General features: G+C 43.8%; 1 protein-coding gene and 1 pseudogene across 2 annotated transcripts; one reads left to right on the top strand and one right to left on the bottom strand.

The window, feature by feature from the left end:
* The first annotated feature begins 3,462 nt into the window (after nt 1-3,462).
* LOC139022678 (keratin, type I cytoskeletal 13-like) lies at nt 3,463-7,621 on the top strand (annotated as a pseudogene).
* Nucleotides 7,622-10,561: 2,940 nt separating this feature from the next.
* On the bottom strand, nt 10,562-12,687 carry LOC111981983 (DELTA-stichotoxin-Hcr4a). 2 transcript variants are annotated; one of them, XM_024013494.1, is made up of 3 exons: nt 12,604-12,687; nt 11,636-11,772; nt 10,562-11,447 (listed from the first exon to the last, which is right to left on the bottom strand). In XM_024013494.1, the coding sequence occupies exons 2-3, from the start codon at nt 11,737-11,739 to the stop codon at nt 11,000-11,002; spliced, it is 552 nt and encodes a 183-aa protein (XP_023869262.1). In that variant the 5' UTR covers nt 11,740-11,772; nt 12,604-12,687; the 3' UTR covers nt 10,562-10,999. The 2 variants fall into 2 exon arrangements, with proteins under 2 accessions (XP_023869262.1, XP_023869263.1); XM_024013495.3 differs by having other exon boundaries at nt 12,575-12,656.
* Between the last annotated feature and the right edge of the window lie 1,656 nt (nt 12,688-14,343).

The following is a 14,343-nucleotide window of genomic DNA, read 5'->3' as shown; positions in this document are numbered from 1 at the left end:
AACCAAAAATCGAACTAAAAGAATAGGACTAATTCAAATAAAACTTTATTTCAAGTACATTTCATGTCTGCTTTAACTGCATTCTTTTGGGTTGAGATGGAGACGTGAATCCAATCGATCAATTCTTAATTTGTAGACAAACTGGAATTAAAGCCTGACTAAGTCAACGGCATTAGTCGGTTGTGTTGGTTGTGTTGACAACCAATCACAATTCAATATCAGTTTTGCAATACAGGAAATAGCCTAAAGTTTTATTTAGCTTACAAACTAATATGACAATATTTATTCAACCTTAAAATGAGCAACACATCCATAGCCACATTTTGAGGGACTTTAACTATAAGTGTCTTCTAATGTAATCATTGAAAGTGTGTACGTTCCAGATCAAACGTTGCAATAATAATCTGCCCAGAATCTCGAACGGCATTGATCACTTGCACCATGTACTTTTAATATAATATTAACTGCAATCCAGGTCATTTGGTTGTGCTATTAGATGAAGCACAGTGATAACACATTACGTTGTTGTATAACTAAACAAAGTATCTGACATTGTATTCCCATTCATTGTTCTGATTTTAAATGGTTCAAAGTGCGGTGATAATAGCATATTTAACTGACAACTAAACCAAAAACCAGACATTGTTTTTTTATTGGATTTTGGTTATGCTTCGTGATAAAACATTAAGGAATTCAACAAACTTTTAGCTGTTTTTTTGTGTTCAGGAAAATGGATCGCTCCTATAGCCAGTGAGTCAATTGGTCGTGGCTTGCTATATAAAGCAGGCAGACAGGCTTCGAGGCATTCAGTTTGATTGAACATTGGAATGGGCAAAACGAGTGACCTAAGCGACTTTGAGCGTGGTAGTGTCAGGCGCGCCGGATCCAGTATCTCAGAAACAGCCGCCCTCCTGGGCTTTCCACGCACGACAGCGTCAAGGGTTTACCGAGAACGGTGCAACAAACAAAAAACATCCAGTCAGCGGCAGTCCTGTGGCTCAAAACAACTCGTGGATGAGAGAGGTTGAAGGAGAAAGGCAATAATCATGCAAGCTAACAGGCCACAAACAGACAAATAACGGGGCAGTACAACAGAACAGGGGTGTGCAGAACGGAATGTTGTATATGCATAAAGGAGAGTAGTTGCAGCTTTTAATAGTTGTTTTTGCTATTTCGATCATCATGATGTATTTTGATCATCATGATGTATTTTGATCATCATGATGTATTTTGATCACCATGATGTGTCCGCAAAGAAGATATATTGATTACATCGGATGTAGATTAACTTGACTTTTTTTTCAACTTGACTCAAGAGGTATGGTTGTGTTATTATTTGTGCAGGCAGTCGTGTTCTTTTGATCATGTGTTATCATGATATTTATGATGAATGTATTTGCTGTTCTGAGAGGGCATCTACATTTTGAAAATGCATTTAGTGTTATACAAAACACCACAGAGTTCCGTGCCTTGTGTACACTCTTTTGAAGATCGACGACATTGTTAAAATAATGCTGTGAGACGTCTCAACGTGCAGATTAAAGGGAAGGGATTCAAGTCAAGTGATATAGAAGAGACTTCTCCCGGCCTCATCGTTTCCTAGATCTACTGCTGACATAGGCTGACATGTTGCTGGCGGCTGTTCCCCTCTCTTCTCCCTGCTTCCCTCCCTGGGAAAGGACCAGAGCGTTATGCGACAAAGCAGGATCAATAAGTTAGCCCGCTGACTTTGATAAACAACCCAAAACAACAATAGATTTGACGTGTCATTAAGAAAGCTCAACTCAGACATGTATATTTGATTGTTGATTCAATTAGACCATGCCCGTTCGAAAGGGCGTCTTTCTGAAAAATATGAAGTTGCTTCTGAATGTTTTGTCAAGCTAGCTGGCTCAGCTCATTAATCATCTCATCCATATGGTGTACACACCCCTCTATGGACCCGTTCACTTACGTAACACCAGTCATATCTGACATATACTTGGATTCATTTATGCTTTTCAAGTCCTTTCATTTCACATTGGTGGGATAACCTAAAGGCAGAAGAAGCTTAGTCTGTAAACACATCCAAACAGATCCAACGATGTGTTTGGATGCAATATGCAAATGATGACATTAAGGTTACCAATTGCATTAGGGAACTAAATCTGTGACTAAATAGGTAGGTACAAGATCACAAAGGATGTATACATAATCTGGGTATTTGCATTTCAATGCGAGTTCAGCCATAATCGGTCTGTGGGATTGTGCCCTGTTTATTCTGGTAAGAACTGGATCACCGGCTGTCTCATGGTGTGTGTGGGTCAGGATCGGGATGGCCTGAGCTCGATAGAATGGGCAAACTGCAGTAACTGCAGTCAAAACACAGTGGAACAAACCCAGAGTGCAGTAACTTCACTTAGTAACATAAGTTACTGCTGTTTGCCTTGGGTTTTATTTGGATTTTGTAGTTACTGGAAATTTGACACTACAGTATTTTCTCTGAAACTGAAGATAATTGAACCAGGGCACAAGATAAAACAGATACTACAAAACCGGATTTCGGTCTTAACTCAATTTTGACCAAATGTGCAGTTACTGCGGTTTACAGTTGTACAGTAGTGTCGGTGGAGGCTGCTGAGGGGAGGACGGCTCATAATAATGGCTGGAATGGTGCCAATGGAATGGTACCAAACACATCAACAACGTGGTTTCCATGTGGTGGATACCATTCCATTGACTCCATTCCAGCCATTATTATGAGCCATCCTCCCCTAAGCAGCTTCCAGTGTGGACCTATGACCCTATCATTCTTGTTTGCACGTCTGGACATACACGATTTGGAGGAGGGGGTAGGAGGGGAGGAAGTGGCATGTTTGTGAGTGAAAGAGCTAGAGGACATCCTGCAGATGGGCTGACGAGCTGACAGAGAGGACTGAGTGGCAGAGCATGTCCACTGGGCACAGACGTCAATTCAACGTCTATTCCATGTTGGTTCAACGTCATTTCATTGAAATGACCTGGAAACAACATTGATTCAACCAGTGTGTGCGCAGTTAGGTTGGGGATTAAGAGGAGAAAAAGCCAATGCAGAGAACAGAGATGGGATGGGCAGTGGTTTGTATTGATCTCCTGTCTGTCTTGCTGTTAGAGGATCAGGCCCAGACAGAGAGCTGGCGTTCATCATTTAGCCAACGTGAGGATGAGAGAGCTATGGAAATACATAGCGAAATATTGAATATAACCTTTTTGCTTAGTTACATGCAGATTGTGTGTCTATGTTTAAATGTAATTCAGTAAATGGCCTACACAAGCCACTAATTAGTAATTGTGAAATGTAGTGTATTGGCCTTGCAATAAGGGAGGGCAGAGGAAAGGCAGAGAGAAAGAGAGATGTTACTCATCCCCCAAGTTGGCAGAACACATAGCAACCAAAGGGAAACAGATTTGTTTTATTTCATAGCCCTTTTACATGGACTCTGGAAAACAAAGATACTCCCAGCAGGGTCAGAGTCTATGTCTGATAGAGAAAAAGAGAGAGAGAGAGAGAGACCCTGTGATCGTGAAAATGAAAATACAGAGATCGCTCAAGGCAGACCCAAGTCAGCACATTCCAAATGCCCATTAATAACAGTGTTTTACAGAGAGACCACAACTGCACCCCGCCTGCAGTGCATTTCGCACCAGAGACCATGCTTCTTGCGCTCTTTGAAGTCATCATGGCCACATTCTCCAATCGCGGCAGCAGCTTCTCTAGCATTGGAGTCGGGCTATGCTCAGCAGCCTCCATGGGGAGCTTCAACTCCTCATGCTCTGATACGGGCATGTCCATGATTTCCGGGAGGTCTGGAAGTGTGTACACAGGGACCGGGGGTAAGGGGATTGGCATCTCCTCCACTACAGCCTCCTCCTCTGCTGGTGGGGGCTGCTGGTGGGGGCCGATTCAGCTCCATGGGTGGGGGCTTTGGCTCTTGAGGTGGTGGAGGGATGATCTTCTGTGGCTTCTCCATGGATGGTGGGGCTGGAGGACGCAGAGGAGCGCCTGGGTACGTACCTGGAGAGGGTTGCCACCCTGGACGAGGCCAACACCAAGCCGGAGCTGCAGTTCAGGGAGCGGGGGCTCAGCCACGTCAAGGTCGACACCTGGGACATCAGCACCCATCGACGAGCTCCGCTCCAAGGTATGTTCCTTGTAGGTTTACTATCATGGTCAAAACATGCATGAATTAAGATGGAGAAACCTCACAAATACTGATAGATTTTGTTGTGTTACTGTACATAACATGAATATAATTTGTGAGTGCTGGTCGCCTTTATTCATTAAACTCCCTGTAACCTGGCCGCCAGCCAAGACGTTTGCAATGCACAAGATTAACTAGAGTATCTGCAATTCCTTTTTGCATTTACTGAGCGCTGATGCATTCAATCCATATTGTGACATACGCAAAATAACATTGGCGTCATGCCAAACTACTTCATGATGAAATTGAAAGGTGTCTCCAGTGGCGGGAGATAATCTAACCTGAAACCTGATACTTTTCTCTGTGTGAAGTTCTTGGCAACCAGCACTGTGGTGGCTGAATTGGCCCTACCGGTGAATAACACCAAACTGGCTTCAGAATCCAGTGAGTCTAACATATAAGCTATTAGCAATTAGTTTCCCTTTTTACTCAAGATTGATATGAATATTTCAGGAATGAATAAAACAACATTATTCCATAGCATTACAATTGCTGAAATGTCAGATATCATAGATATATTTATAGTATAATTTGATCAACTGGAGTCCAAACTAAGTGTCAACCACAAGGTTTGAGAGTGAGTTTGGTCTGCGCCAGTCTGTGGAGGCTGACATCGGGGGCTGAAGAGGATGCTGGGGGAGATGTCCCTGGCCAGGAGCGACCTGGAGATGCAGCTGGAGGACCTGAAGGAGGAGGTGGTTTACCTCAAGAAGAACCATAAGAAGGTAGATCTCTTAGTACTGTAGGGTAGCCTGGTCCCAGATCTGCCTGTGCTGTCTTGCCAATTCCTATGCTGATACTACTGTAATGTTGTTGTTGTTGATGTTGTTGTTGTTTCCTAGAAGACCATGTCGTTCTGTGCCACGATGAGTGGTCAGGTGCAGGTGGAGGTGGACGTGGCCCCGGGCCCAGGGCTTGAACACTGTCATCACTGAGATCAGAGAGCAGTACCAGAGACACCGAGGCCTGGTTCAAGAACAAGGCAAGGGGACAAACACACAGACATATATTACGTCCCAAATTGCACGCTATTCCTGTAGGGTGCACTACTTTTGACCAGGGCCCATAGAGCTCTGGTAAAAAGTAGTGCACAATGTAGGGAATAGTGTGCATTTGGAACGCATACATAGTGTATGACTACAGGGATCTGAATACATAACATTTCAAGATTATTATTTCTATTCAAGAAATAACAGTATGCTTTTTTATTATTATGTTTTCATATCATATATTTTACATATGTCTTATACGTTTATTCATGAGTTAATGATTTTGACCTGTGTGTGTTGGTTCCCTCAGGCTGAAGTGTTGCAGCAGGAGGTGAGCTCCAGTACCGAGGTCCTGCAGACCACCAGTGTAGAGCTGAAGAGCTCCAGTACCGAGGTCCTGCAGACGCACCAGGGTAGAGGCTGAAGAGCTCCAGTACCGAGGTCCTGCACAGACCACCAGTGTAGAGCTGAAGAGCTCCAGTAACCGGAGGTCCTGCAGACCACCAGTGAAGAGCTGAAAGAGCTCCAGTACCGAGGTCCTCAGACCACCAGTGTAGAGCTTGAAGAGCTCCAGTACGAGGTCCTGCAGACCACCAGTGTAGAGCTGAAGAGCTCCAGTACCGAGGTCCTGCAGACCACCAGTGTAGAGCTGAAGAGCTCCAGTACGAGGTCCTGCAGACCACCAGTGTAGAGCTGAAGAGCTCCAGTAGCCGAGGTCCTGCAGACCACCAGTGTAGAGCTGAAGAGCTCCAGTACCGAGGTCCTGCAGACCACCAGTGTAGAGCTGAAGAGCTCCAGTACGAGGTCCTGCAGACCACCAGTGTAGAGCTGAAGAGCTCCAGTACCGAGGTCCTGCAGACCACCAGTGTAGAGCTGAAGAGCTCCAGTACGCGGGGTCCTGCAGACCACCAGTGTAGAGCTGAAGAGCTCCAGTACCGAGGTCCTGCAGACCACCAGTGTAGAGCTGAAGAGCTCCAGTACCGAGGTCCTGCAGACCACCAGTGTAGAGCTGAAGAGCTCCAGTACCGGGGTCCTGCAGACCACCCAGTGTAGAGCTGAAGAGCTCCAGTACCGAGGTCCTGCAGACCACCAGTGTAGAGCTGAAGAGCTCCAGTACGAGGTCCTGCAGACCACCAGTGTAGAGCTGAAGAGCTCCAGTACCGAGGTCCTGCAGACCACCAGTGTAGAGCTGAAGAGCTCCAGTACCGAGGTCCTGCAGACCACCAGTGTAGAGCTGAAGAGGCTCCAGTACCGAGGTCCTGCAGACCACCAGTGTAGAGCTGAAGAGCTCCAGTACCGAGGTCCTGCAGACCACCAGTGTAGAGCTGAAGAGCTCCAGTACCATCAGTGTCCTGCAGACTACCAGTGTAGAGCTGAAGAGCTCCAGTACCGAGGTCCTGCAGACCACCAGTGTAGAGCTGAAGAGCAGCCAGTCCACCGCCAGAGACCTGGAACTGGAGCTGCAGTGTCCACACTCCATGGTAAAGTCACATTCCCAACACAACCGATGTAGAGTTCCATGGTAAGGTGGCACACCCAGCACGGAAGACTTAGAACTTCTTGGATAGAAGCACTTTAGTTTCTCATTTACCTATGACATTATAAGACTCTCAGTTTGGACCGTATGATTTGCTATTACATCATGCATCATGTTACTCATAACAAAGAGGCCTAAAGAGTTTCAAAACAAGCCACAAATGATTTTTACAGTGCCAAGGATCACTTCAGCTAAAGATATCACAACTCTTGCCCCTTACTTGTCTGCTGTAGGGATTGAAAATACATCTATTTGGAAAATTAAATGCAAAATGACCTCCAGAAAAAAAGTGTCCAAGTCAGACCTAACCAAAAAGGAATGAAGAATCAGAGTTCAGCTCAGTTCTCACTGTGTGTCTGTGGCCCTGCCCTTGTATAAGGTTCTATGGAGGGGAACCTTGCGGAGATGGAAGCTTGCTACGGAGCTATGAGGATGAGCCTACAGGCGTCAGTGGACAGGTCTGGAGAAACAGCTGACCCAGATCAGGGCAGACACAGAGCGCAGCTCCCAGGAGTACCAGGCCCGGCTGGACATCAAGGCCGCAGGCTGCTGAAGGGAGGAGACATTGGGTGAGCTGACCTCTCAACTCTAACCCCTTGACTCTCAGTATGACATCAGTCCTCCTCCTCTCTGATGAAGGCTGTCTTGAGGATATTGTGTCCTTTCAAATCTGTTATCATGAGATTTTGGTTCATTGTGCTGACATTTGGGATTTTTCAGAACTTTCTCCTCCTCTTTTCTCCTCGTTTTTGTTCAATGGCAGCTAACCATCAAGTTAGATGTACCTCTGTATATTGTGCCCAGTATTAGTTAGATAAATGCTCCCTAATGTTCTGTTGTAATGCAGTGTGAGTCATTACCTGGGACAGCCTCTAGGTGGCAGTCTTTGAAAGCAGATAAAGATGGCTCTCAGCACTTCACAGTAATACAGAGCACTGGGATAACACAATAAATTGGTAACGTTAGTTCAGACCATGGAATGTTTTAGCAGGTGAAGGTGCATTATTATCTTGCCAGTGTTATGTGTAACACCAGAGACAGGAGAATGTTCAGCTCTAATCAACTGATTCTCCTCAAATCAAAGAGTAAAAGTACAGGAAATCAGCAGGGACTTAAGCTGACTACCAAACGACTGCTGTGATACTGGCTTATGTGTAGGTTGTTGTGCTTTGGCTGTTTTTGAGGAAATATACTAAATGCCAAGCTTACTATTGTATGAGTCTATGCACACACGCACGCACGCACCCACACAAAACACAATCACATACAACACAATACATGAAAGCATGCGTAAGTATATGCAGGTGTATGAGTGAATACATGTGGGAGATTGAAAGAGGGAGAATGTGAAAGGAGTGAGGGAGTTTATCCTCTTTCAAAGATGTAACAGACAAAAAGCCCTGCTTAGCGCTGCCGAGTGGCCCCATCTGTTATAGGCGGCWGTGCCTGTCGCTGTTTCAATGCACCACTCMACAACGCTTCTGAGATTGAGCCTAAATAGAGCTAGTTTATGCTTCTATMTTATGTAAATGCTACAGCGGGAAGAGGAACCTTTGATCAGGGCCTCTTTGTGGCGGTAACCAGTTAACGCAGCTAAAGCAGAATGAATCTACCGCGCGGGGGGAAACAGAGTTAGAAATGCAGAGTTGGAATTGTAAGTGGATTTGCTGTTAGAAACACAATAACATCTGGCTGGGATGTGATTGAAGAGCTTCTGCAGCGTTCTCTCCTAGCAGTACCCTCATTTTCACAAGGTTAATGATTGCATCCCTCCAATCGTAGCAGTACTATTAGCATAATAAGTGTGTACTCTATGTGTGTAAGTCACTCCCATTGTGGGGCTGGTGCAGTATTGTTGATGGTCTGATAGCTTTTCAAGAAATACCCATGCCTCTGCCTATAGGGCTAGGGAATTAGAATTAGACTGTAAGTAGAAGTGATAATGGTTTCTTCTCTGTGTTGGTATTTAGTGAATGATAGCTGTTAGGTTGAAGAGACTTCCTATTCACTGGCTGTCATCTCCTCCGTCAGGCCCTCGAAGCAGTCGGCAGGCCTACTGTTCCTCTGAAGAGCCTTTCAAATGCTACATTTGTTTTCAATAGAGGTTTAATATTGACATGGTTGTGCTTCTCAAGGGTTACTATATTGCAAACTGTGCATTACGCCTTGAAACATTTTAGGAAAAGATATTGTGGTGGAATTCGGGTGTGCCAGGCATGGCCATTCACTACAACTCTGTGAGTCACTCATCTTGCTACAGATACACTATAATTTAGCTGATTACAGGTACACTCTACAGACTAAGCCCTGTCTAAGCCGGGGGGTGTTCTACTAAGCTACAGCATATGGAATTGTTATAAGAAGGTCACACCAAGGATAATTTCCTATTTGATACCATTTTTTTTAAAGACATGAAATTACATGTCTTACATACTGCACATAACCAGTGGCGTGAAGTAAAAAATGCTTAAAAGCACTACTTAAGTCGTTTTTTGGGGTATCTGTACTTTACTTTACTATTTATATTTTTTGGCAACTTTTACTTTTACTTCACTACATTCCTAAAGAAAATAATGTACTTTTTACACCATATATTTTACCTGACACCAAAAAGTACTTGTTACATTTAGACAGGGAAACATTTCTGTGGCTTAACCAACAAGGTTCCTAACTCTTTTATTCGTATTTACAGATGGCATACAAGTTTGTTATTAAGGCACATAAAAGTTCACATGTTCGAGAAGGCATTTCTGCCAAAAAACGCATTTTGGTAAAACATTTTTTTAAAGTTCAAACGGCTCTCCTGTGAAGTCGTGACTTGTGACTCGCCTAGTTTCCTGAATCTCATGAATCGGGTCACAAATGGTCCAATTCACACACTTATCAAGAGAACATCCCAGGTCATCTCTACTGCCTCTGATCTGGCGGACTCACTAACCACAAATGCTTTGTTTGTAAATTATGTCTGAGTGTTGGAGTGTGTCCCTGGCTGTCCGTCAATAAATAAACAAGAAAATTGCCCCATCTGGTTTGCTTAAAATAAGGAATTTGAAATGATTTATACTTTTACTTTCGATACTTAAGTACATTTTAGCAATTCCATTTACTTTTGATACTTAAGTATATTTAAAACCAATTACTTTTAGATTTTTACTCAAGTAGTATTTTACTGGGTGACTCACTTTTACTTGAATCATTTTCTATTAAGGTATCTTTACTTTTACTCAAGTATGACAAATGAGTACTTTTTCCACCACTGCACATAACCTGCATGGTATACCACCCGGGTTGGTCTCCCGGGTGGCGCAGTGGTCTAGGGCACTGCATCGCAGTGCTAGCTGCGCCACCAGAGTCTCTGGGTTCGCGCCCAGGCTGGGCTGGGTTCGCGCCCAGGCTCTGTCGCAGCCGGCCGCAACCGGGAGATCCGTGGGGCGATGCACAATTGGCATAGCGTCGTCCGGGTTAGGGAGGGTTTGGCCGGTAGGGATATCCTTGTCTCAGTATGTAAAAATGTAATAAAATGTATGCACTCTACTGTAAGTCGCTCTGGATAAGAGCGTCTGCTCTTGGCCGGTAGGGATATCCTTGTCTCAGTATGTAAAAATTTAATAAAATGTATGCACTCTACTGTAAGTCGCTCTGGATAAGAGCGTCTGCTAAATGACGTAAATGTAAATGTAATAATGTTATTCAGAGGTTGAAGACTTCATATCAGTATTAACTATCCATTAAAGGCCAGTATACTTTTCCTTCAGGGGCACTGTTGCATAATATTTCCAGGCTCAATCAATAGAGAGAAACTCATCATACACAAATAGCTTTAGCAAAACAACAACATTTATTTCATAGACTAGTAATGCCATAAGAAGATACAGACAGAGACAGCTCCTGGCCATGTGTTGTTAAGTAAGCTATGCACCCTCGTCCTCTGGTGAGTCATTGTTTGATTTACATTTCTAGAGAAGATGCCAGTTGAAAGAGGATGCTACTGAGAGATGAACAGAACAGTGACTTCTACAGAAAAGAGCAGATATCGCTTCTGCCTGGATTCATAAGCAAACTAAACGGTGATCTTAAGCAGATTTACTGAAAGGTGTTGTCTTGAAATTCAGACATGTCAGCAACAAAACATACAAACAGTAGCAGTACGGCAGAATAGTAATATCTATTGGTGGATGGATTGGTTACAGAGGTACAACACAGCAGAGGTATACTGTAGTGCTGGTGGAGAGGGTGGAGGCTGGAGGTTCCCCTTAGTGGGTCTGCTGGCTGGGAGTGAACAGCTTGTCCCATACCTCCACCTTCATGATGGCCCTGCCCATGGGGGACATGGTGGCCTTGATGTCCAGGTAGTTCCCTTCATAGSTGATCCCTGAGCCATTGGCTTCTTCTCTTATGAAACCTTTCTGGKTCTTTTCRTWGTACATCTCTTTRTACAGTGACKCATCACAGGYTCGGCCCTTGTTGRAGATGCCCACRGCGAACCAGTTYTTGTAGATGTTGTAGTCCCAGGGCACACCRAACATGAGGGCCACCGTCTCGATGTAGTCGTTCCGGGACYTCTCAAAGAGGTCATAGGTCAGAACGCCATAGCTGCCCGTTGCCTTGGCGCTTGATTTGCTGAACGTGCAGACTTCGGTCTTTAGGGGGCGCACTGTGGGCTGGGGAGGGTGGTAGGTATCCCCACTCTCCAGGAATACCCTAGTGAGGACACACGCACAACGTTACGCTTTCAACATTTCCTTGAATGTACAGTGTGACAATAANTGGTAGGTATCCCCACTCTCCAGGAATACCCTAGTGAGGACACACGCACAACGTTACGCTTTCAACATTTCCTTGAATGTACAGTGTGACAATAACAGTAGCTTGGTGAGGTGTGTACTCACTTTGGGTTGATGAGACAGTAGTTGTTTGTGAGATTGGTGATCTCAATGGTGACATTCCTCCTGCTGCTCAGGTTAGCTACCACGGCCTCGGCTGACTCTGCCATTTTGGAGTGGTTCTGATATGTACCTCTTTAGTTCTATAATACAGAGACTAGCAGGGTTAAGCCTTTCAGTTAGACTGCTGTGCAGAAATACATGTGAGGTTGACCCCCTGGAACGCCAAGAGGATCTGTATTCGTATCTGATCCAATTCCGTCCAAAAATGTACTGTAGAATACAGTTACTGTAAGTGTCCCTCTGAAAAGCTTCACTCTTATTACGACATGCCCTGCTCAGTGTCAAGAGGTTTTTCTCCGAATCAAATACAGTAGAGAACAGTTTTTTTCAAATTTCAACAGCAATTTCTTCTCCTCTGTTGGCCGTTTGCCTGATGACACACGACACGCACAGGTATTAAATAGCCAGTTTAGAATGGGAGATGTAAGAAAAGCCTGAGAGCCTGGGTGTAATAATAAGGAAGATTTCAAGGCAGTTCTCAACAATAACAGAACGGCTGCTCACTCTGCTCGGCTCATTAGGAAGCCTGGCTCTTTAATTACACTCCTAAGTAACCGTGCAATAACCAGTTTAGAGAGGGGAAACCTGGAGAAAATCATCTCCACTTTCATTTGCAGGGAAACGGTTACAAATCAAACGGATGTCCCACATGTAAACTGCACTAATTGATTCACATATGCCCAGTAATGAATCTCTAAATTGTCATCATACCAATGGTTACCGGGGGAGAACCAAATGGAAAGAAGATTTGTGTTAAAAATAGATCATGGAAAGTGATCAAATGTAGGTGGAATACTGTCACCCTTACAATTTCTATACAACCTCTAGTTCTACTCATTCCAGTAATACTCATAGGGGTCATGAAAATGAGTAATATCTTACCTGTAAAAGTAATAGGAGTAATATCTTACCTGTAAAAGACTTCTCTCAGCGTGTTCTCTCAGCTCTAGAGTTTAGTTTAGTAAAAACACACCTGAAAGGAGCTTTTTTTCAATAGTAACCACGACATATACACCTGGGGGGGTTAGTAACGGGAATGAGGTGTCATTAAAGTTCAAATGAATTAGCTGAACATTCATGTTGCTGATAAAATGCACCTTACTACTGGACTTAAAGTTGTGTGAAAATACACTTTTTAACTTCTCGATCACTGTCCCTCTACTTTTAGTCGTTTCACTGTTCCTTTCTTTCTGTCCAGCCACTCTGTGCTGATGGATGGAGTGTAGAGCAGCTATGGATTCGTAAGCAACACAGAGTGAGCCAGCGTGCAGTGTGCAATGAGACCACATTGTGTCACTTCATGATGGATAGTGGATGTACTCAAACCACGTTACACATGAAAACCACCCATCCAGAGAAGCCTGTCATAAAATATATTTACTCTGAGAAATTCCACCGAAAAGTAAACAGACAAATAACAATCTGGGATGGACAGCTGTTTTTATTTGTGCTAATTCATTTCATTCCATAGGTGTATACTGTATGTAATGTTAAGGAGATTAGAGTATTGAATGCCAACATACTTTGGGGTTGATGAGACAGTAACGGTGGTGAATGTGAGCTCTATAGTACAGTTCCTGTTGGTGGTTAGAGTGGCTAAACGGCCTCGCGTTTCTGCATCTTGGCTGGTTACTGATGTGAGTGAGAGAGGAAAAAAGCTGTATAGTGATATTTAGATGTGTGAAACAGAGTACGTCTGGAGTGTAAAGAATAATGACAGCTGAATACATAATATTTCTCTCACGAGAGTAGCTTTGCCAACACAATCAAAATAACATTCATTAAAAATCTCTTTAATCTTCCCTTTCAAACTCGAACATCAGAACGGTTTGCAGGCAGATGCATGTTTCTAAAGTCTAGGCAGTAGCAAACAAACCGTTTCTGATCCCAATGCATCGCTTGCTAAATATTGTAGCAGGCAGAAGATGTGAATTATGATGAAGACAATGTAAAAAATATTCACCTTCTAAGTTCAGAAAACTCCAGTTGTGTCAGCAGAGTAGAGTAGATTCGTTGTTCCCCAGACTTGTGGAGGAGAGAGGAATTGGCTGAAGCACACCTACTCTAATTACACTTTTGCGTGTTCGTGCACAAACACAGTGTGTGCACGGAACACAGAAATGAGGCATTCTTTGAACGCAGAACAAATACTGCATACCAATGGTAATATTCACTTTCCTGTATTTGCTGGTGTTCTACTGGCTACTGCTGGTTCTATTACATCAAATACTATGGGAGATATTTTTAGATGCAAAATAAAGTGTAAGGGATTTGTCCCAAGAGACTGTTGTAACAAATGCTATCCATACAGCCAGCGCTACAATACTCATAGCACATTCCGGAGTAATGTTGTTGTGCTCTGACATGATGAGGAGAACAAATTAAAACATTGTTGCTGGTATCACTCAGTCTGGAAAATGTGGTTTCTGCATCTGTACACTGTCAGTTACTGACCCGTAACAAATTCCTCACAGCCAGTACCACCCTATCACAAACATACATCGTGACACATCCTTTGACACACCCCGGCTTCACAAACCTCTCCTCACTCACATTTGTCAAGGAAAAAGAAAACACACCCTTCTTTTAATGTAAAAACTGAGCGGAGGCAAAATACTCAGACTCAATTGAAAACTCATTGTGCTGACCGT

Source organism: Salvelinus sp. IW2-2015, linkage group LG20 (genome assembly GCF_002910315.2).
Source record: "Salvelinus sp. IW2-2015 linkage group LG20, ASM291031v2, whole genome shotgun sequence".
In the NCBI taxonomy this organism is placed as follows: domain Eukaryota; kingdom Metazoa; phylum Chordata; class Actinopteri; order Salmoniformes; family Salmonidae; genus Salvelinus; species Salvelinus sp. IW2-2015.
The sequence above is the reverse complement of the archived record's forward strand: the minus strand, read 5'-3'. Positions and strand labels throughout refer to the sequence as shown.